General features: G+C 37.0%; 1 protein-coding gene across 9 annotated transcripts in view; it reads right to left on the bottom strand.

The window, feature by feature from the left end:
* Positions 1–16,701, bottom strand: part of SUPT3H (SPT3 homolog, SAGA and STAGA complex component) — a 677,491-nt gene that overhangs the window by 136,837 nt on the left and 523,953 nt on the right. For all 9 annotated transcript variants that reach the window (XM_069065839.1, XM_069065837.1, XM_069065836.1 and 6 more), the window contains 2 exons: positions 12,287–12,362; positions 1,321–1,433 (listed from right to left, as the gene is read on the bottom strand). In XM_069065839.1, the coding sequence (XP_068921940.1) occupies positions 1,321–1,433; positions 12,287–12,362 (189 nt within the window). The remainder of the gene's footprint in view (positions 1–1,320; positions 1,434–12,286; positions 12,363–16,701) is intronic.

The raw sequence follows: 16,701 nt of genomic DNA, 5'->3' as shown, positions 1-16,701 counted from the left end.
GGGGGAAAGGCTGATCATATTACCAAAATACCAGCAGGGATGCTCATTGTAAGCAGAGTTAAGTACTTTTTATATTTCTCACCAACTCATAAAGCTTCATTTCTCATGAGGCATCATCTGGTTTTCAGCAAAGGCTCCCTACAAGTCCCACAGCTTCATAGTTAAGAAGGCAGACACAAGAGGCAGCTGAGTGTATGGCCTTAGGTTACAGTCAAACATAGAAGAAAATTGATCAAAAAGGATTTATGTTTTCCAGTGTTTGGCTTCCAAATGAAGACTCTATGGCTTTCATGTTAAAATCTTTTAGTAGTTCTCAACCTTTAAAAAATTTTATTATTTTATTTTTTAACATTGATTAAAAAATTTTTTTTTTGCTTTTTTTGGAGGGCAATTGGGGTTAAGTGACTTGCCCAAGGTCACATGGCTAGTTTTTGTGTTAAGTGTCTGAGGCTGGATTTGAACTCAGGTCCTCCTGATTCCAGGGCCAGTGTTCTATTTACTGCACCACCTAGCCACCTCGATTTTTTAAAAATTTTAAGCTCCAGATTCTCTCCTCTCTTCAGCCCCTCTCCCACCCACTGGGGAAGCTAGTAATATAATATCCATTATACATGTGAAATCATGCAAGATATATTTCTGTATTAGCCACGTTGTAAAAAAACTACAAGAAAAAGAAAGTAAAAAACAATATGCTTCAATCTGCACTCAGGGTTCATGAGTTCTCTTTCTGGAGGTGGATAAAATTTTTCATCATGAGTCTTTTGGAATTTTCTTGGATCACTGTATTGATCAGAGTAGTTAAGTTTTTCACAGTTGATCATTGTCACAATATTGCTGTTACTGTGTGCAATGCTCTCCCAGTTCTGTTAATTTCACTTTGTATCAGTTCATGTAAGTCTTCCCAGGTTTTTCTGAAGCCATTCTGCTTATCATTTCTTATAGCACAATAGTATTCTATCATAATCATATGCCACGGCTTGTTCAGCCATCCCCCAATAGATAGGCATTCCTTCAATGTCTATTTCTTTGCTATCACAAAAAAGGTAATACAAATATCAGTCTCTTTTTAGGAATTTAATTTATAGATTCAATTTAAGCTGGGAGTGTGTGAGCCCACCTCTACTAATGTTCCCTCCCTCAGAACCATTTTTACTTCTTTTTTGTGGTTAAGACAACAGGTAAAAATATGTGGACTGTGTTAAGATCTAACAAAAGGTTATAGAGTTCTTAGAAACTACATTACTTCTTCCATGGGGCTTACCCTGGAAGACCTGTTCAAATTTCTCCGAGATCCATGTAAATGCAAATATATTGTCTTACCTGGGCCACTGTCTCATATGCCAAATAGGCCAAAATCTCCATGGCAATAACATTTGGCTTGATTTCCATACTGCTACAATCCAACCAGTCTCGGAACTTGGAAGCTTTTTTGGCTGTTCAATAAAAATAGGACATAGAATTTAACTTTTAATGACTCAGTATTACATACCAACTTCAACACTGAAAAACAAGTGCTTTGCTTCAGAATTTCATATGGAATGATGTAATGAATATGAAACTTAGTGTTTTGGACATCAGTCAACATGCAGAAACTCTAATCCCAAGGAGCCCATATTTGGCCATATATCAAAGGGCAATACACTTGCTGAGAAATGTTTTACTACTCAGCTGTATGGGTCTTGTGATATGTAGCCTCAGTTTCATTGCAGACTCTGTTTGGCAACTAATGTGACTTACTAAAACTATTTGTGTATTCTGTATATTACCTCAGTGTAAATGATGACTAGTCACATTTGTTCCTTCATTCAACATTCAATTTGGTGGGAAAGAATTTGTGGTAGAAGACAGGGCATTCCAGGGCAGGTCATATTGTAAGAATCTTCAAAATGTCTAAATTAGTGTTTATTTACTCTTTTTATAGGATAAAGTCCAAACTCTTCACTTTGGCATTCAAAATTCTCTAAAATTTTTTTCCAGCTGACTTTTCTAATTTTGTTATTCAGTATTTCCCAACTAACTCAAAAGTACAAGTCTACTTGCTTTACATACTTGTCTCTTTTTGTTAATACTGTTCCCTTTTCCACTCCCCATTTAGAATGTTCCCTACAACTTCTTTGCTTTATTTGAATCTTACATACTATTATGCACCCAGGTAGAGTTTCATCATCTTGACTTTTCAAGATCTTTTTGTCTTTCCCAACTCTGAATTCCTAGAGTATCCCTTGCTTAAGATACTAATTTGTTATGAAACATAAAACACACTACTCTGATAGTGAAATTTTAAACTTGTTGAGGATTATGCCATAACTTATGCCTGTTTTGCATCACCCTCAATACCTATCAGAGTCCCTTGAACATCATGGCTTCTCAATACACATTGGTTGAAGATTTTTATCTGAATCTGGCTTTTTCTGAGACTATAGACTTCTCTAATGTTAGACTGCATTTAATTTCATAAGGCTATATTCCTAAACAACTACTAGTATGATTGCCATTTTTACTAGTAAACTAGAAGAAAAAAGCTAGATAGTAAAGACATTACTGAGTCCATGAGATAATTATTGCTAAAAAAAAAAATCCACTGCTTACTTTTCTGATGAATCTAGACTCAGGTCCATAAAATATAAAACTACAATTCAAAATGTAGGACTTTGATCCCTATAGACTCTTCATGGATTCCATGTAGGACACAGTTTTAATTTAAATAAATCACAGAAGACATTAAGTCTTGTTACAGAAATAAGCATCCAAAGCTGACAAGTATGGTAGAAATTATTATAATTCCTTTTAAAGCTATCTCCCTAAAGTCACCAATCATCTGGATACTCCCCGACATGCAGCCATTCCATTTATTCAGTATGCTGCAACTGCTCATGAACACTTGTTTAAACATCTGTGAAATACTTTTGAACTTAGATCTAAAAGGCATCAAATGCCTCAGTCAGTAAAATATACTAGGGAAACTTTCTTCTCTGACTGATGGTAGTAATATAACAATAGACATTATGAGACAGTCCTCAAGAGAGTTTGTTATAGGAGGGTGTGTGTGTGGGGGGGGGGGGGGGGTAAGAATTAGTTGAGCATTCAATCAAATTCACCTGAGTTATAAAATTAATAACCTAAAAATTTTCTTCTTTAGGAACAGGGTGGAGACATACAACCTTGATAATTTTTGTCTTTCCTACATCATTCTAATTTTTATAGGACTGAGCTCTTGCAGAGATCAAGATACACTGGAGATAAAGGCAAATGAAAGTGAAGGGATGATGGGGCGGCCAGGTAGCACAGAGAACAAGAGCACCGGCTCCAGTGTTGAGAAGACCTGGAGATCGAATCCAGGGCTCAGACACTTAGCACCCACCCAGAAACACCTGGCCGTGTAACCTTGAGCAAGTTACTTAACCCCAATTGCTTAGGGGTGGCCAGGTGGCTCAGCGAGTAAGAGCACCGGTTCCAGTGTCGGGATGACCTGGATCAAATCTGGGCTCAGAAACTCAGCACCACACCCAGAAATAACTGGCTGTGTAACCTTGAGCAAGTTACTTAACCCTGATTGCTTTAAAAAAAAAAAGTGAAGGGATGTATACAGGATGACTCTCTGGAAGGGGAAGGGAGAAGAAAACAAGGAAATTTAGGCAATAAGAAAAGATATCAATAAAAAGAAATTTTTAGGAGTGAAGGAATATAAATAAAGTAGGTACTGTATAGATTATTGGAATGGAGAATAGGATGAGGAACCTTTAAATTCTAAGTATGAACTTAGTTTTGTGCTACTTGCCAGTCCATTTGTGCTCCTGCTCTCTCAATCCACTCTTGAAACCACCACTAGTGTCCCTCAGTGCCTGATGCCTGGACTATCCACCATGCTGGCCTCCTTATTTCACCAGTGAGTTCCTTCTAGGGCCTCCATTTTGGTGATGGGCCCAGGCTGGCCATATTTCATTTCTCACCCCAGACCTAGTTGTGTTGCTGATTCTAGAGACTTTTCCATCATGCTCTAGCCAAATGACCTTTGCTTTTCAATTCCTTTTTATGTATTGGTTTCCCCCTTTAGAGGGCAAGCTCTTTAAGAGCAATGACTGTCTTGCTTTTGGTTTTATGTTTCCCCAGTGTTTAGCAAAATGCCTGGCACACTGTAAGAGCTTAATAAATGATTGTTTCCTATTGCCTGTTTGCTTTACTGGAAAAATCTTTCTTATGCAAATGTAAGGTCATTCATCTACTCAAAATTCTTCCAGAGCTCTTTGATGACTATTAAGTGAAGTCCAAATACCACTGGCATGTCATTTAAGATCCTTTGTAGAATGGTGTCATACTGCATTCCTAGATTTATTTCCCTCCATATACTCCATGCTTCAGCCAAGTTAGAACAATCTTTGTCCTCTGAAAATGTGCTGTATTTTCTTGATCATCTTGTTCACTATTTCTGGAATACCTTGCTTCTCTTCTTCACTGAATTCAAATGCCACTTTCTCCCCAGTTAACAATCACTTGATTCAGATTTTACATGACACTTTGCTTAGAAACTCCTTAATATACAATATTTTGTATTATAGTTATCTGTATTTATGTCTTATCTCACTTCTATGTTGTAAGGTCCAAGAAGGCTGCCTTCTCAAGACTTTGCATTGGGTATTTAATATCTGATGAATGAATGAATGCATATGGACAAATCTTGTTAACTGTGCAACAGCATATAGATTAAAGTAATTACAAATAAATTCTCCCAAGCATCTTATTGAACAGATTAAACTTGGTCTCCACAAAATCTTTTTATTACAATCACTAATAAGAAAACTGATTTGATTGGTTGGGGTTTATTCTCTCTTCTTTCCTACAGCTAACTTTTCTTTGTCTAAAACTCTGTTCAAGGCACACAATCTACCAGGCATTATTGACCTGCTTCTATTTGACTCTTATCATTCCAATATTCCTTCCATATCTTTACCCTCACCTTACTAGTTTATAATGCCTTCCTTCCTCTCCTCCTGATGTGCCTTTTCTTTTTTGAAAATTTATGCCTGTAACTTTCTTAAAGCCCCATCTATGCACCTAGACTTTAAAAGAACAGATGCTAATAAGGTTAAGGATAGGATGGGGTGATCCTATAGTCTGAAACAAGCTCAAGAGGAATGGGAGGACTACATGAATGAAATTCCGATGACAATACTGAAATAGATTCCAATAAAGAAGAAAAGATGGCTTCTAAAAAAGACAGATTTTATGGGACCTTTAATAAAAAACTTAGGTTTTAAAAGGCTATGTACAAGAGACAGAGGTAAGGACAAGGAATTGAGGACAAATATAAAAGAATGGCAAGAACAGTGTCAGGAAAGCTGCAGTCTAGCATGAACTGGGTCTATCAATAAATGCTAAAGAAGTAAAAAAGGGATTTTGACACTGGGAGCAATAGGAATATAAATGAAAGGACAGTCTGTTCCTGCTCTGACTGGGACAGGAAGATGATAATAGATAATGGAATTATTCACATTTTATTTTGTTCCTGTTTTTTTCTATCAAAGAGGATAATCTTCCAACTGGGAAAGACAGACTAGATTTGAACAACAGGATATTAAAGGTCCACTTCCTCTCTTGTGGTTTTGGGCAATACTCAGTTTGGGGCAATTTTTTTCTAGGTTGTTATGCTCTATCTTTTGCCTTCTAAAACATCATATTCCAAGCTTTCCACTCCTATGAAATGATAGCCGCTAAATCTTGTGTGATCTTGACTGTGTGGCTCCTTGGTACTTAAATAGTCCTTTCTGGTTGCCTCTGGTACTTTTTCTTTGACCTGGAAACTATAGGTGTTGGCCATAAAATTCTTAGGAGTTTTTATTTTTAGGGTTCTTTTAATAGGTGACTGGTAGATTATTCTATTTTTATTTTGCTCTCTGGTTTAAAGAGCTCCAGGTAGTTTTATGATTCTATAATTTCTAGGCTTTTTGGTGGGAGAGGGGTATCAAGGTTTTTAGGTAGTCCAATGATTCTTAAGTTGTCTTTCCCTTATCTGTTTTCCAGGTCAGTTGTTTTTGCAGTTAGATACTTCACACTTTCTTCTACTTTTTTCAGTCTTTTGACTTTGTTTTTAAAATTTCTTGTTATCCCATGGAGTCATTACTTTGTATTTGGTCAGCTCTAATGTTCAGGGAAGCATTTTTCCTTGGGTAAGGTGTTTTATATCTCATTACAAGCTGTTGGCACTCTTTCCAACATTTTTGCCTCTAATAAAAATGTCTGATCTCTTCCAAGAATTCTAATTGAAATTGTATCCAAGCTGCATTTTTCTTTGAGGCTTTGCTTGGAGATATTTTGGAGTCATTCTTTTCTTTTGGGTTTGTATCTTGAGCATCTTGCTGACAAATTGGCTCATTATGGTTTGATTCTTTTTGTTTATTTGGTTGCTTGTTTGCTCATTTTTCCAACCTATGTCCAGATTTCACACTTTATGTTAGGGCTGAGCTCTGTATACTTCTGGAGTATGGGGGATATTTGAGATGAGACTTTTGTCCTCTTGGATTCTCCTGTTGCTTTTTTAGGATGTTGAGTGTTGGGTAATTCCAAGATCTTGAGGGAGAACTCAGGTTGAGGGCCTATAAGCTTTAAGTGCTCCCAAAGTGGTATGATACAAGTCAAAATCTGATCAATGCCTTCCTGGTTTGAGCTCTGTAAGTTCCTGATCTGGGTGTGAGTCTCTGCAACACTCCTGTTGGCTTATCCCTGATTAGAAGTTTTACCAGACTGCTGCTAGACTCAGCTACTATAAGAAAACTATAAAATTGTGCTGGTTCAGGGTAACAAAACTGCAGGTTTCTCTTTGGTCTGGGATTTCTACTATGGTTATTTTACTGTAGGTTTCAAATTGGGTAGAGGTTGGAAGTGAAGGGGCGGCTAGGTGGTGCAGTGAATAGAGCACTGGCCTTGGAGTCAGGAGAACCTGGCTTTGAATCCGGCCTCAGACACTTAACACACACACACACACACACACACACACACACACACACACACACACCCCAAAACTAGCCGTGTGACCTTGGGCAAGTCACTTAACCCCAATTGCCCTCCAAAAAAGCAAAAAAAAAAAAGAGGGGAAGTGAAACCCCATTCACTTCCTAGGGTCAGAGCCATATGGCTACTACTAGATTCCAAACTTGCTCTTTACTCAGTATATAGCCTAGGGGCTGTGACCATTCTTCACTCTGGAATGCTACCTTTAGGTACAAATCTCTCCTCTATTCCCCTTAGATCTGTGAGCTGGGACACAATGACAGTGAGTGACAGAGCTGTCAGTTGGCACTTGTTCCTGGAGCCTAAACAACATCAGAATCCCCCTTTATGGCTCTGGTACCACTTCTTGCTTTAATGCACAGATAGCCACGATCCTTTTTCAGTTCATGCATGTTGGAAGTGTGACCTGGGCCACAAACTGTTAACAATATCTATAGACCTCTCTGTCTTTCTATGTAGACCTGAGATGGATAAATAATTCAATGTGATTTTTTTTTCCTTTATGTTTCTCAATAAAGACTCAAGTTTGGAGAATTTTCTAGATTTGTGTGGAAGAGTTTTGTGGGAGAAACTGGGCTTTTCTTTCTGTTACTCTGACATCTTGGCTCTGCACAATAGCAGGGAACTGAATGCTTAGATAAGTGAGGCAATGGTAAGAGGCCTTCAATGAGTCTAAGACACCTGATCTCAATCAGCTACCTCATAGGATACTGAAAGAACCTGTAAACTAGCTTTGAGGACATGTGGTGAACTAAAGAATAAGCACAGGGCTGAAGGTGGACAAATATTATTCCCATTTTTCTATATTTCCTATTTCCAAAAACAATAGAAGGCATATACTTCAAACTATAAGCCAATGAGTTTAATATCAATTCCTGGTAAAATTCTAGAATTTTAATATAAAATCTAAAATTCTAGATTATTAAAGGTATGCTTTGAAAACTCTTAAAACAGGAATAATCAGGGACCACTAAGGGATAGCACAGATTTATTGAGAACAAGTCATGTGAGACTAACCTCACTTTCCTTTAAAAATTGCTATTGGGGGCAGGTAGGTGATGCAGTGAACAGAGCACCAACCCTGGAGTCAGGAGGACCTGAATTCAAATTTGGCCTCAGATACTTGACATTTACTAGCTGTGTGTTACTAGCAAGTCACTTAACCCCAAATTACCCTGCCTTCCCCTCTTCCAAAAACAAAACAAAACAACAACAACAAAAAACAACCCAATAAAAAGTTATTCGAACAGGGGAACATTATGGACATATATCTGAATTTTACTAAAGCATTTAACAAAGTCACCAGAAAAAAATAAGGAAAAATTGATTAGATTATAGTAGTTATAGATGGGTTAGAAACCAGTTAAATGTCTGGATCTAAAAAAGATGGATTAATGGGTCCATGACAATCTGATGGGGGTCCTTAGTGGAATGCTATAGGGCTTTATTGTTAACTCCGTTATCTTAAAAATTTGTGTCACTGAGTTGGCTTGTCCTTGGTTGTTTGTAGATAATGGGAAGCTGGGAGGGGTCTTTTAATACAACTGATGACTGAAGTGGAATTCAAAAAGATCTTGACATGCTGGAGCAATGCAAATAAATGAGGAGATGGTAAAGTCCTAGCATGGGATTTTTAAAAAATCAGATATATACATAAAAAGAGACATAGACTGAAAAATTAGTCAATGTGAGAAAAACTTCAGGGGTCTTATGAACTTCAAGTGCAGGAGGAATAGGCTGGAGGATGCATTTGCCCCCAAAGCTAACAGTGTCTGTTTTTGGATTGTTTTGTTTGTTTTGTGTGTGTGGGGGGGGGTGGAGTGGGGAAAAGAAGGTCTGGCAGCCTGCCCATAGTCTCCTAGGCAGTATGTACCAGAGCATGCATGAATAGAAGCATGGTATCCAGAGGAAGGGAGGTGATAATCTCATTGTACTTTGTCTTGATCAGACTATATCTGCAATATTCTGGCAGATTTCATTAGAGACATTGACAATCTGTAGTACATACAGAATGGGATGATCTGGTTGATGAAGTAAGTTCAAACTACATTATAAGGACTGGTTGAAAGAACAAGGGATGAGAATGAAAGAATTAAAATGAACAAGAAGGGGGTATACATACTGGAATAGTAGTCATGTTACAAGAGGCATTATGATTGGCTCCATGAGGCAAAGCAAGGACCAATGGGTAGAAACAATAAATAATAAGATTTACGCTCATTATAAGGAACAAGCTCCTAATAATTGCTCAGTCGTTTTCAGTTGTGTCCAACTCTTTGTGACCATATTTGGGGTTTTCTTGGCAGAGATACTGGAGTTGGTGTCATTTCCTTCCCCAGTTCATTTTATAGCTGAGGAAACAAACTGAGGCAAATAGGATTAAGTGACTTTCCTAGGGTTACTTTCCCAGGTCTGAGGTGGGATTTGAATTTAGGAAGATGAGTCTTCCTGACTCCAGGGTGGCACTCAATTGAGCAGAAAATTGAGCTATCACCAGGTATTGTGAGTTCCCCATTGCTAGAGATCTTCAATAATTTAGATCTACTGCCAGGGAATACTGTAAACAAGATTTAAACTTTGAGTAGGAGTTGGCTTACATGACTATAGAGATCCCTACCAACTCTTAAGCTCTGTGACTCTTTAATTTAGGGTCAAAGTTCTAAGTATGCACACAGATGCGGTAGATGCCAAATAAGCAACTTTTACCATGCTTCCTATAAAGATGGCCTGAGTAGCAAAGATGCAAATGCAGCAGATTTTAAACAAAAAAAGCCCTCTAGGAAAGGTGTAGGAGGAGGAATCTTGGGGGAAATATCTATAAAGGTATATAATAAGAAAAATATCTGATCTTCCATCAGCTATCAAAATTTCCCCTGCTAGAGATATGGGGATCCTTGATCAATTTCTATACCATATCCTTAGAGTCCAAAGATTTCATGGAAGGCTGACCTTCCTAATGAAGCAACCAATGAGTCAAAATTTTTATGAGAGATTCAAGGGAAACATGTTTGATAGGATACTGGTTCTTACAGTTTTATGTATCAAAAAGGTAGGGGAAGGAATGAGTCCATCTCTTCCCTGGGAAAAGTTTCTGAATTGGCTAACAAACTTGGACGACAGCATTCATAACCACAATGTGTTAAAGTGCAGCACAGATTCTTTCAGGTTCTCACAAATTTGACATGTCCATGGGTACCAAATAAACATATATTTTTAAAAGGCATACACACACAGACAAAACCTGATCTAATTCAAGAGAGAAGAAACATAGCATCCAGTTTTATACCATTATTTACCAGATGTTTCCTTTTCTAAAAACTGGCATTTCAGCATTATAGTTTAACATTTTATTTTAAAATTTATTTACTCATACTTTAATTATTAATGACAGGCAAAATTCAATTCATTCTAACAAACATTTATTAAACACTCATTCTATGTATGGCACCACTTTGTAAGTTCTGGGTTTCTAATCTACTAGTCAAATGTAATGGTAAATTAATTTCTCTAGTGAATTAAATTCCAGATGTGATTCTTTAAAAATATAGTTCAGCAGCATTAAATGGTATTTTATAAATTTAAGATTTATACTTGTACCAAGTTGGGATTATAATTTTTGGATTTAAAATGGCATTATCAAAAACCTCTCATATGCTAAAATCGTCATAATCTGAAGTGCTACTGACTCAATGCTTAACAGATGTAGGATGCCAAATTATAACTCAGATAGGAAAGTGTATTAAATTAGAAAAAAAGAAATGTTTGCTCCCAAAACATGTTTTTCCTACATTTTGCTGACATTTGCATAAGATATTACTGGTGATGTGTCATTTATCTGCAATTTATGATCCATAAATGAAGCACTCATTGCTCCAAATAAAATACATCATTATTGTCAACTACATAATTGCTTCTCATTTAAAGACACCATTGTTTATAATCCTTCGTTGTTGGGTCATGTGCTATTTTGTCATGTTTTTAAAAGGACTTTTCATCACATGCTCTCTTTGACCTTTAACCCAGAGTCTTAGTCATCACTGAACTGTTGCCGTACTGATGTTTTGCTACATGATCTAGCTCATTAATTTAGAATGATTTTTTTGTCACGCGCCACAAGTTCTTCTAGTAAGTTGGTGTTCATTGCTGGGAAAATCCTAATTCTTCCTCTATGTTATTAATGTTCCCATGACATGGACTAACAAATTTGGCTAATGCTGAATAAGTTCCACAGTAGGAGGTTACTTGGTGAAATTGGAAAGATGCTTAGCAATGTCTGTGGGCACAAAAAACAAAGGGGAAAGCTTAATAGTATATTAGCTAATTTTAGATGCTTTCAAAGGCACTGACTATGCTCTGATAGCACAGCATGAATCAATGGCATGTATAGCAACACTGGAATAAAATAGAAAAAGCTGATGTGAAGAAAGTATAAAGATAAAGTTTTGTTTTCTGATCTTAAAGTAATATGCTCATACTTTATAAGAACCTGTGCTTTACCTTCTTTTCATTTGTTTACCCATTTCTTCTTTAATCCCTTTCTCTTCTTTCATTCACTTCATTTATTAATTAACTTATAAAGAACCTACTGTGTGTACAGTGCTATGCTAGACCCTGGGGAGATTCACTAAGACATATTCTATACCTTCATGGAGCTTACACTTGAGAAAGAAAAAAGCACAAAATACAGGTGACTATAATCTCTAACTATGCGTCTATATAACCTTTAACTTTCTATTGATCACAAAGCAAATATATTTATAGTTTGAGAGAAATGGTTGGGATGGTGACTTTCTTTTATGGGCTTTTCAACAACTGAGATTATTTGGTAGATGATAATATAATGATTTTGGCAGCATATCCACATGGAACCAGAGAGAGAGGGAAGCAAGGTAGGCTGTTCCCCAGAATGTGAAAGAGAAGTGCTATAAGTGATATTTTTTAATATTATTTTTTCTAAATGCATTTATTTTTATTGCTAAAAAATCCCACTTTCCAAACTAGGCATTTACTTATTTTGAAATAACCCACTAAGTGTACTATCATGAAGGCTCAAAGTCTCTGGCAGCCTAGTAATACACTGAGGATACAAATTTCAAACATGGTGGACATGATTTTCAAACGTTGTAGAGGGTGACGAAATGATTTGTTGGAGTTCTGAATCCCTGGACATCTAAGGAGTACAGTCTATGTAATAAGCTAATGCATACTCTAGCAAATATTGATATATGATCATCCATCTATTACGAAGCACAGGGTTAGATATTTATTACATATCACTTACAGAAGCTTAACTGTCGACTTTCACAAAATTCTGCATATTGCGCTGCATCCATCACTCGAGTCTGTCTTTCTGCTCGCTAAAAAAGAAGTCAGAGAATTATTAAAAATGTTTTAGTAGCAATATTTTATGGAGGTAATGAATTATATAGGATTCCTTTGAAGTTAAGTGCCATTCATATTTCAATTTGCCAAATTCAATTTGCAAAACTGAAAATTTAAAAAGCTTTTTAAAAGGAAAATGTATTCTTATTTACAATATCAACATGTAGTTTTCCCCAAAAGGGTTCTTCTGACTTGGTTGTTCATCTAATTCTAGTTAGTAGAGCCCAAGGATGGTGCATGAAACATTAGGGTTTATTTTTTTGGACTCCTTTGTTGAGATTGTTAGCTAAAATCAGTTTATATTTACTGCTACTAAAGGAGAAGAGCAAAGCAAAGAATGTCTCTGCTTAAATTTCAGATTCATTTTACCTGTTTAAGAAGTAGAAGAAAACTATGGGGTAGGAAAGGCAGTGTGAAGTACAATGGAATGAATATGCAGCTATCTGGTGACTATTGCTGTCCATTGGTTCTGATGCTATAATTTTCCAATTTTAAAATGGGAGTCAGCCAATGGCATCCATATATTTTTCCTTCGTTAGAACTCAGAGCCAGAGCTAACAAATCCACATTTTTAAACCAGGAAGAAAACAAAGAAAAAGGTAAACACAGTACAGTTCCTTTCATCAGAGTCCAGGTATGATTCACAGCCTGGTACAGTTTCATTTGTGGGGTTTTTTTGGATGCCATTTAGCAGATGTTTGCTACTTCACCGTCCCACAAGAGGTAGGATAATTATAATTTACTCATAGTATGGTGGGAAAGAAGATGACCACTTCCGCTTCCATGGTAAGAAAGGCATTCTGAAATGAGACATGCCGCTGTTATTTGGTCTGACTTATCAGCCAATGAAAAGAAAACACTCTCTGAGATTATAGCTCTGCTTTGCAAAGGAAAGGTATTGAACAAGTTCTCTTTATCACTGTCATTGCAGCACATAAGCACTATCACCGCAGCTTCTCTTATGATTTCTTTACATTTTTTACTATATTTTTTCTTTTTGTTTGACTTTGGAACTGTCTTGATTCCACAGATGTGTCTGGGAACAGGATAAATGATAGTATGCCATCTGAAGCTCAACCTGTATGTTGGTAATGAGTGAAAAAGAAAAAGCTAATGACCCGTGGTTGTTTCTATGACTGCCATTCTGCGTGGGCACCCATTTTATTTCAACCACCTATACATCTTAACCACTTCAACAATACCAATCAAAATTTATTTAGTGCCTAGTATATGAAGAGTTCTAATACTAAAGTTTAGATAAGACATGATTCAGGCTTTCAAGGTGAATGCTGTCTACCTCCTTTCTACTCCCTCCCAGTCATGCTCTCTCTTATTTATTTCCTTCACCTATTCTCTCCTACCCACTGATGTGTATCTCCTTTTACCTGTCTAAACACATTCACTTAGATCTCTGTGAGTCTCCATGTTTCTCCTGGTATATAAATCTTTGTGTGCATATATTTCTCTCAACTTTAATTTGTACATATCTCAATTTAGGAACGTATAACTTATCTGTTGGATTGCGCAGTCTAAGTTCTCACAAGAAGTTTTTGAAAGACTCATCATGGTAGAGGCAGCATGTCAATGTGAATAACGTCAACAAGATCTGTGTTTGAAAACCACCCCAGACACATCATGATGAGACACGTGACATGACTGGTCATTTAATTTTTCTTAACCTCAGTTTCGTCACCTGTGAAATAGGGACATTAATACCAATAATACTGACTTCACAGGTTGTTGTGAGGCTCAAAAAGAAGAAATGAATGTAAGGTGTTTTACAAAGCTTAAAATGCCATATAAATGGCACTTGTTATTTCATTCTCATCTTTTTTGATGGAGTTCATATAGAAATGCCTCAGGCATAAGTCATTCTATTCTTTTGTATTTTATGTTCTGTGGATTACTGATAGTGGATAAAGTAACTGCTTTTTGTAATTAAATTAAAAAAAAAAACCTCAGATGTATGCTCATCTTCTAGAGGCTTAGTGAAAGCATCTTCAGTACAATTCTAACAGCAGACAGGATAAGGACCACACCTGTGATTTCTTTGGTATAGGAAACTTTCAGGTGAGGAAACTCTTGTCTACTAATGCAGGATGTTACCTCCTTTGCCATTTATAAGTATAGCGAGTCACCTAAAGCAGTGGTGTCAAACTCAAAGGAAAACAAGGCCACTAAACAGTACATAAGAATCCCTGGGGGCTCCATGGTGAATTAGTTTTCAAATGTAATGTTATCTATGTTTCATTGTACTTTTATTTATTTCATAAAATATTTCCCAATCACATTTTAATCTCGGTCAGGTTAGGTCATACTCAGGAGTACTGTGGGTGGGCAGCATTTTTGGCACTTCTCTTCTAGAGCACTGAGAGGTTAAGCAACTTGTCTAGTATCACAAAGTCAACATGTTAGAAATGGGGCATGTGGGGTGGATAGGTGGCTCAGTGAATAGAGCACCGGCCCTGGAGTCAGGAGGACCTGAGTTTAAATCTGGCCTCAGACACTTAACACAAAAACTAGCCATGTGACTTTAGGCAAGTCACTTAACCCCAATTGCCCTTCCCTCCCCCCCAAAAAAAGAAGTGGGGCATGAGCCCAGGTCTTCCTAACTTTGGAGGCAGCTTCCTATCCTCTGTGCCACATTTTATTTCTAGTAGACAAGATGATGGGGATAATAATTTTATTCCCATTTGGTTTTGATTTCTTCCTCTTGGTCTCCATATTTTGAAAGTTTTTCATTTCACATATCTTGGAGATCAGGAGTTTTGAGTGTGGAGACACCTATTAAAATATTTCTCTTAAATATATATGGATCAATGTTATATTGAAAGGTTGTTTACCATGAGTGCATAGAATGTATCCCCTCTTTATTTTATCTCAGAGTCCTTTTCCTCCTTTTAAGACTTAGCTCAAACATCCTATTCTGCATGAAGCCTTTATTGACCACTTCTTTCCTCCACCACTTCATGCCTTCCCTCCCAAACTACTTTACATTTAACTATTTTGTATATATTTGCATTTATTAACTTTATATTTATATTATTATATTTGTCATATATTGTTATATTTAGATTTATATAAAAATATAGATCAACTAATTGTTAGATGGATTCAGGCAATCAAACTCAAAAAGAGCTTTCTAAAATTCTAGTCTAAGCATGCTTATCTTTCCTTTGTATGAATGTATCTTTCCTTCTTCTGGAACTACTTGCTCCATTATCATTTACATCAAAGTGATCATTGCAATGGTTGCAAGGAGGGTAGGCCTGCAGCCCCTCTATCTTTTTGACTCTTAGAAGCAGTGGCATTACACTGACCAGGGTATTAACCCAGTCAAGGGTATTGCCAGGGCTCAATTTGACAGTATTTTAAGGTTCCTTCTAGCTGTTGACAGATACAGGAGTAATATCAGTGTGCAATCTCTCTTGCTGACATTCTCTGCTATTGTCCTCCATCACAGAAATGATAATGGCTTGGGTTTTGAGGGGATTTTGACTTGAAGTATGGTATACTGGATAGAGAACTAGATATGGTGAGATGACCCAGGTTCAAGTCCCACTTTTGATACATACTGGTTGTGTGACCCTGGGTAAGTCTTTTAACATCCCAGCATCCCAGGTAAATCCCTAAGACCATTACTGCTAAAGCAGGTACCAATCTGCAGATGGGGGAGTTCTTTCCCAGCATCTTCTTTCTTTCGAGGATTTCAAGTGAAGCTTCAATAAAGGCATCCCTCTCCAGTCATTGTCCCCTAAATCCTTAAAATACTACAGGGCAGTTTCACTATAACAATGATAAGTAGGTTTTCCTTTGGGTAGCTTAAAGTTCTTGATGTACATCTTTGTCTTAATACACCATTCCCAAGGAGTAAGAAGTACGAAAATATAATGGTCTAGAAAGAGAGGAAGGAGCTGCCTAAGGTCCTTCGCTAGCTCAGTACTGGAGGCCACAGTAACAATGGGGGCTGTCATCTCTTACTAACTTTTTCTGCCACAGTTCCCATTTGGCTCTCATTTCAGAGACACACACACATCAGCATCAGACTGACTCAGAATCCTGCCTCCAAGCCATGCTTTTCTCTGTTTTCTAAGAAATCCAGTGCCTAATCACAATTCCTTCCATGTCCTAACATGACATCTGGACCCAAGCATGATTAAAAGAAGCCAATGTAACACTCAAGGATTCTTTGTCCCTCACTATAGAAACATTAGTTGAGATTGAAGTATCGTTATTTATGTGTATTATTTCCAACTCCTTCAAATTTCAGACATTACTTCTTTGGAAAGTACCCAAGAGTGCCACAGACCATTA

This window comes from Petaurus breviceps, unplaced genomic scaffold (genome assembly GCF_028583685.1).
Source record: "Petaurus breviceps papuanus isolate PSGF00001 unplaced genomic scaffold, PetGlider_PUasm1.0 90701, whole genome shotgun sequence".
Lineage (NCBI taxonomy): Eukaryota > Metazoa > Chordata > Mammalia > Diprotodontia > Petauridae > Petaurus > Petaurus breviceps.
This window is presented reverse-complemented; position numbering and strand designations above follow the sequence as displayed.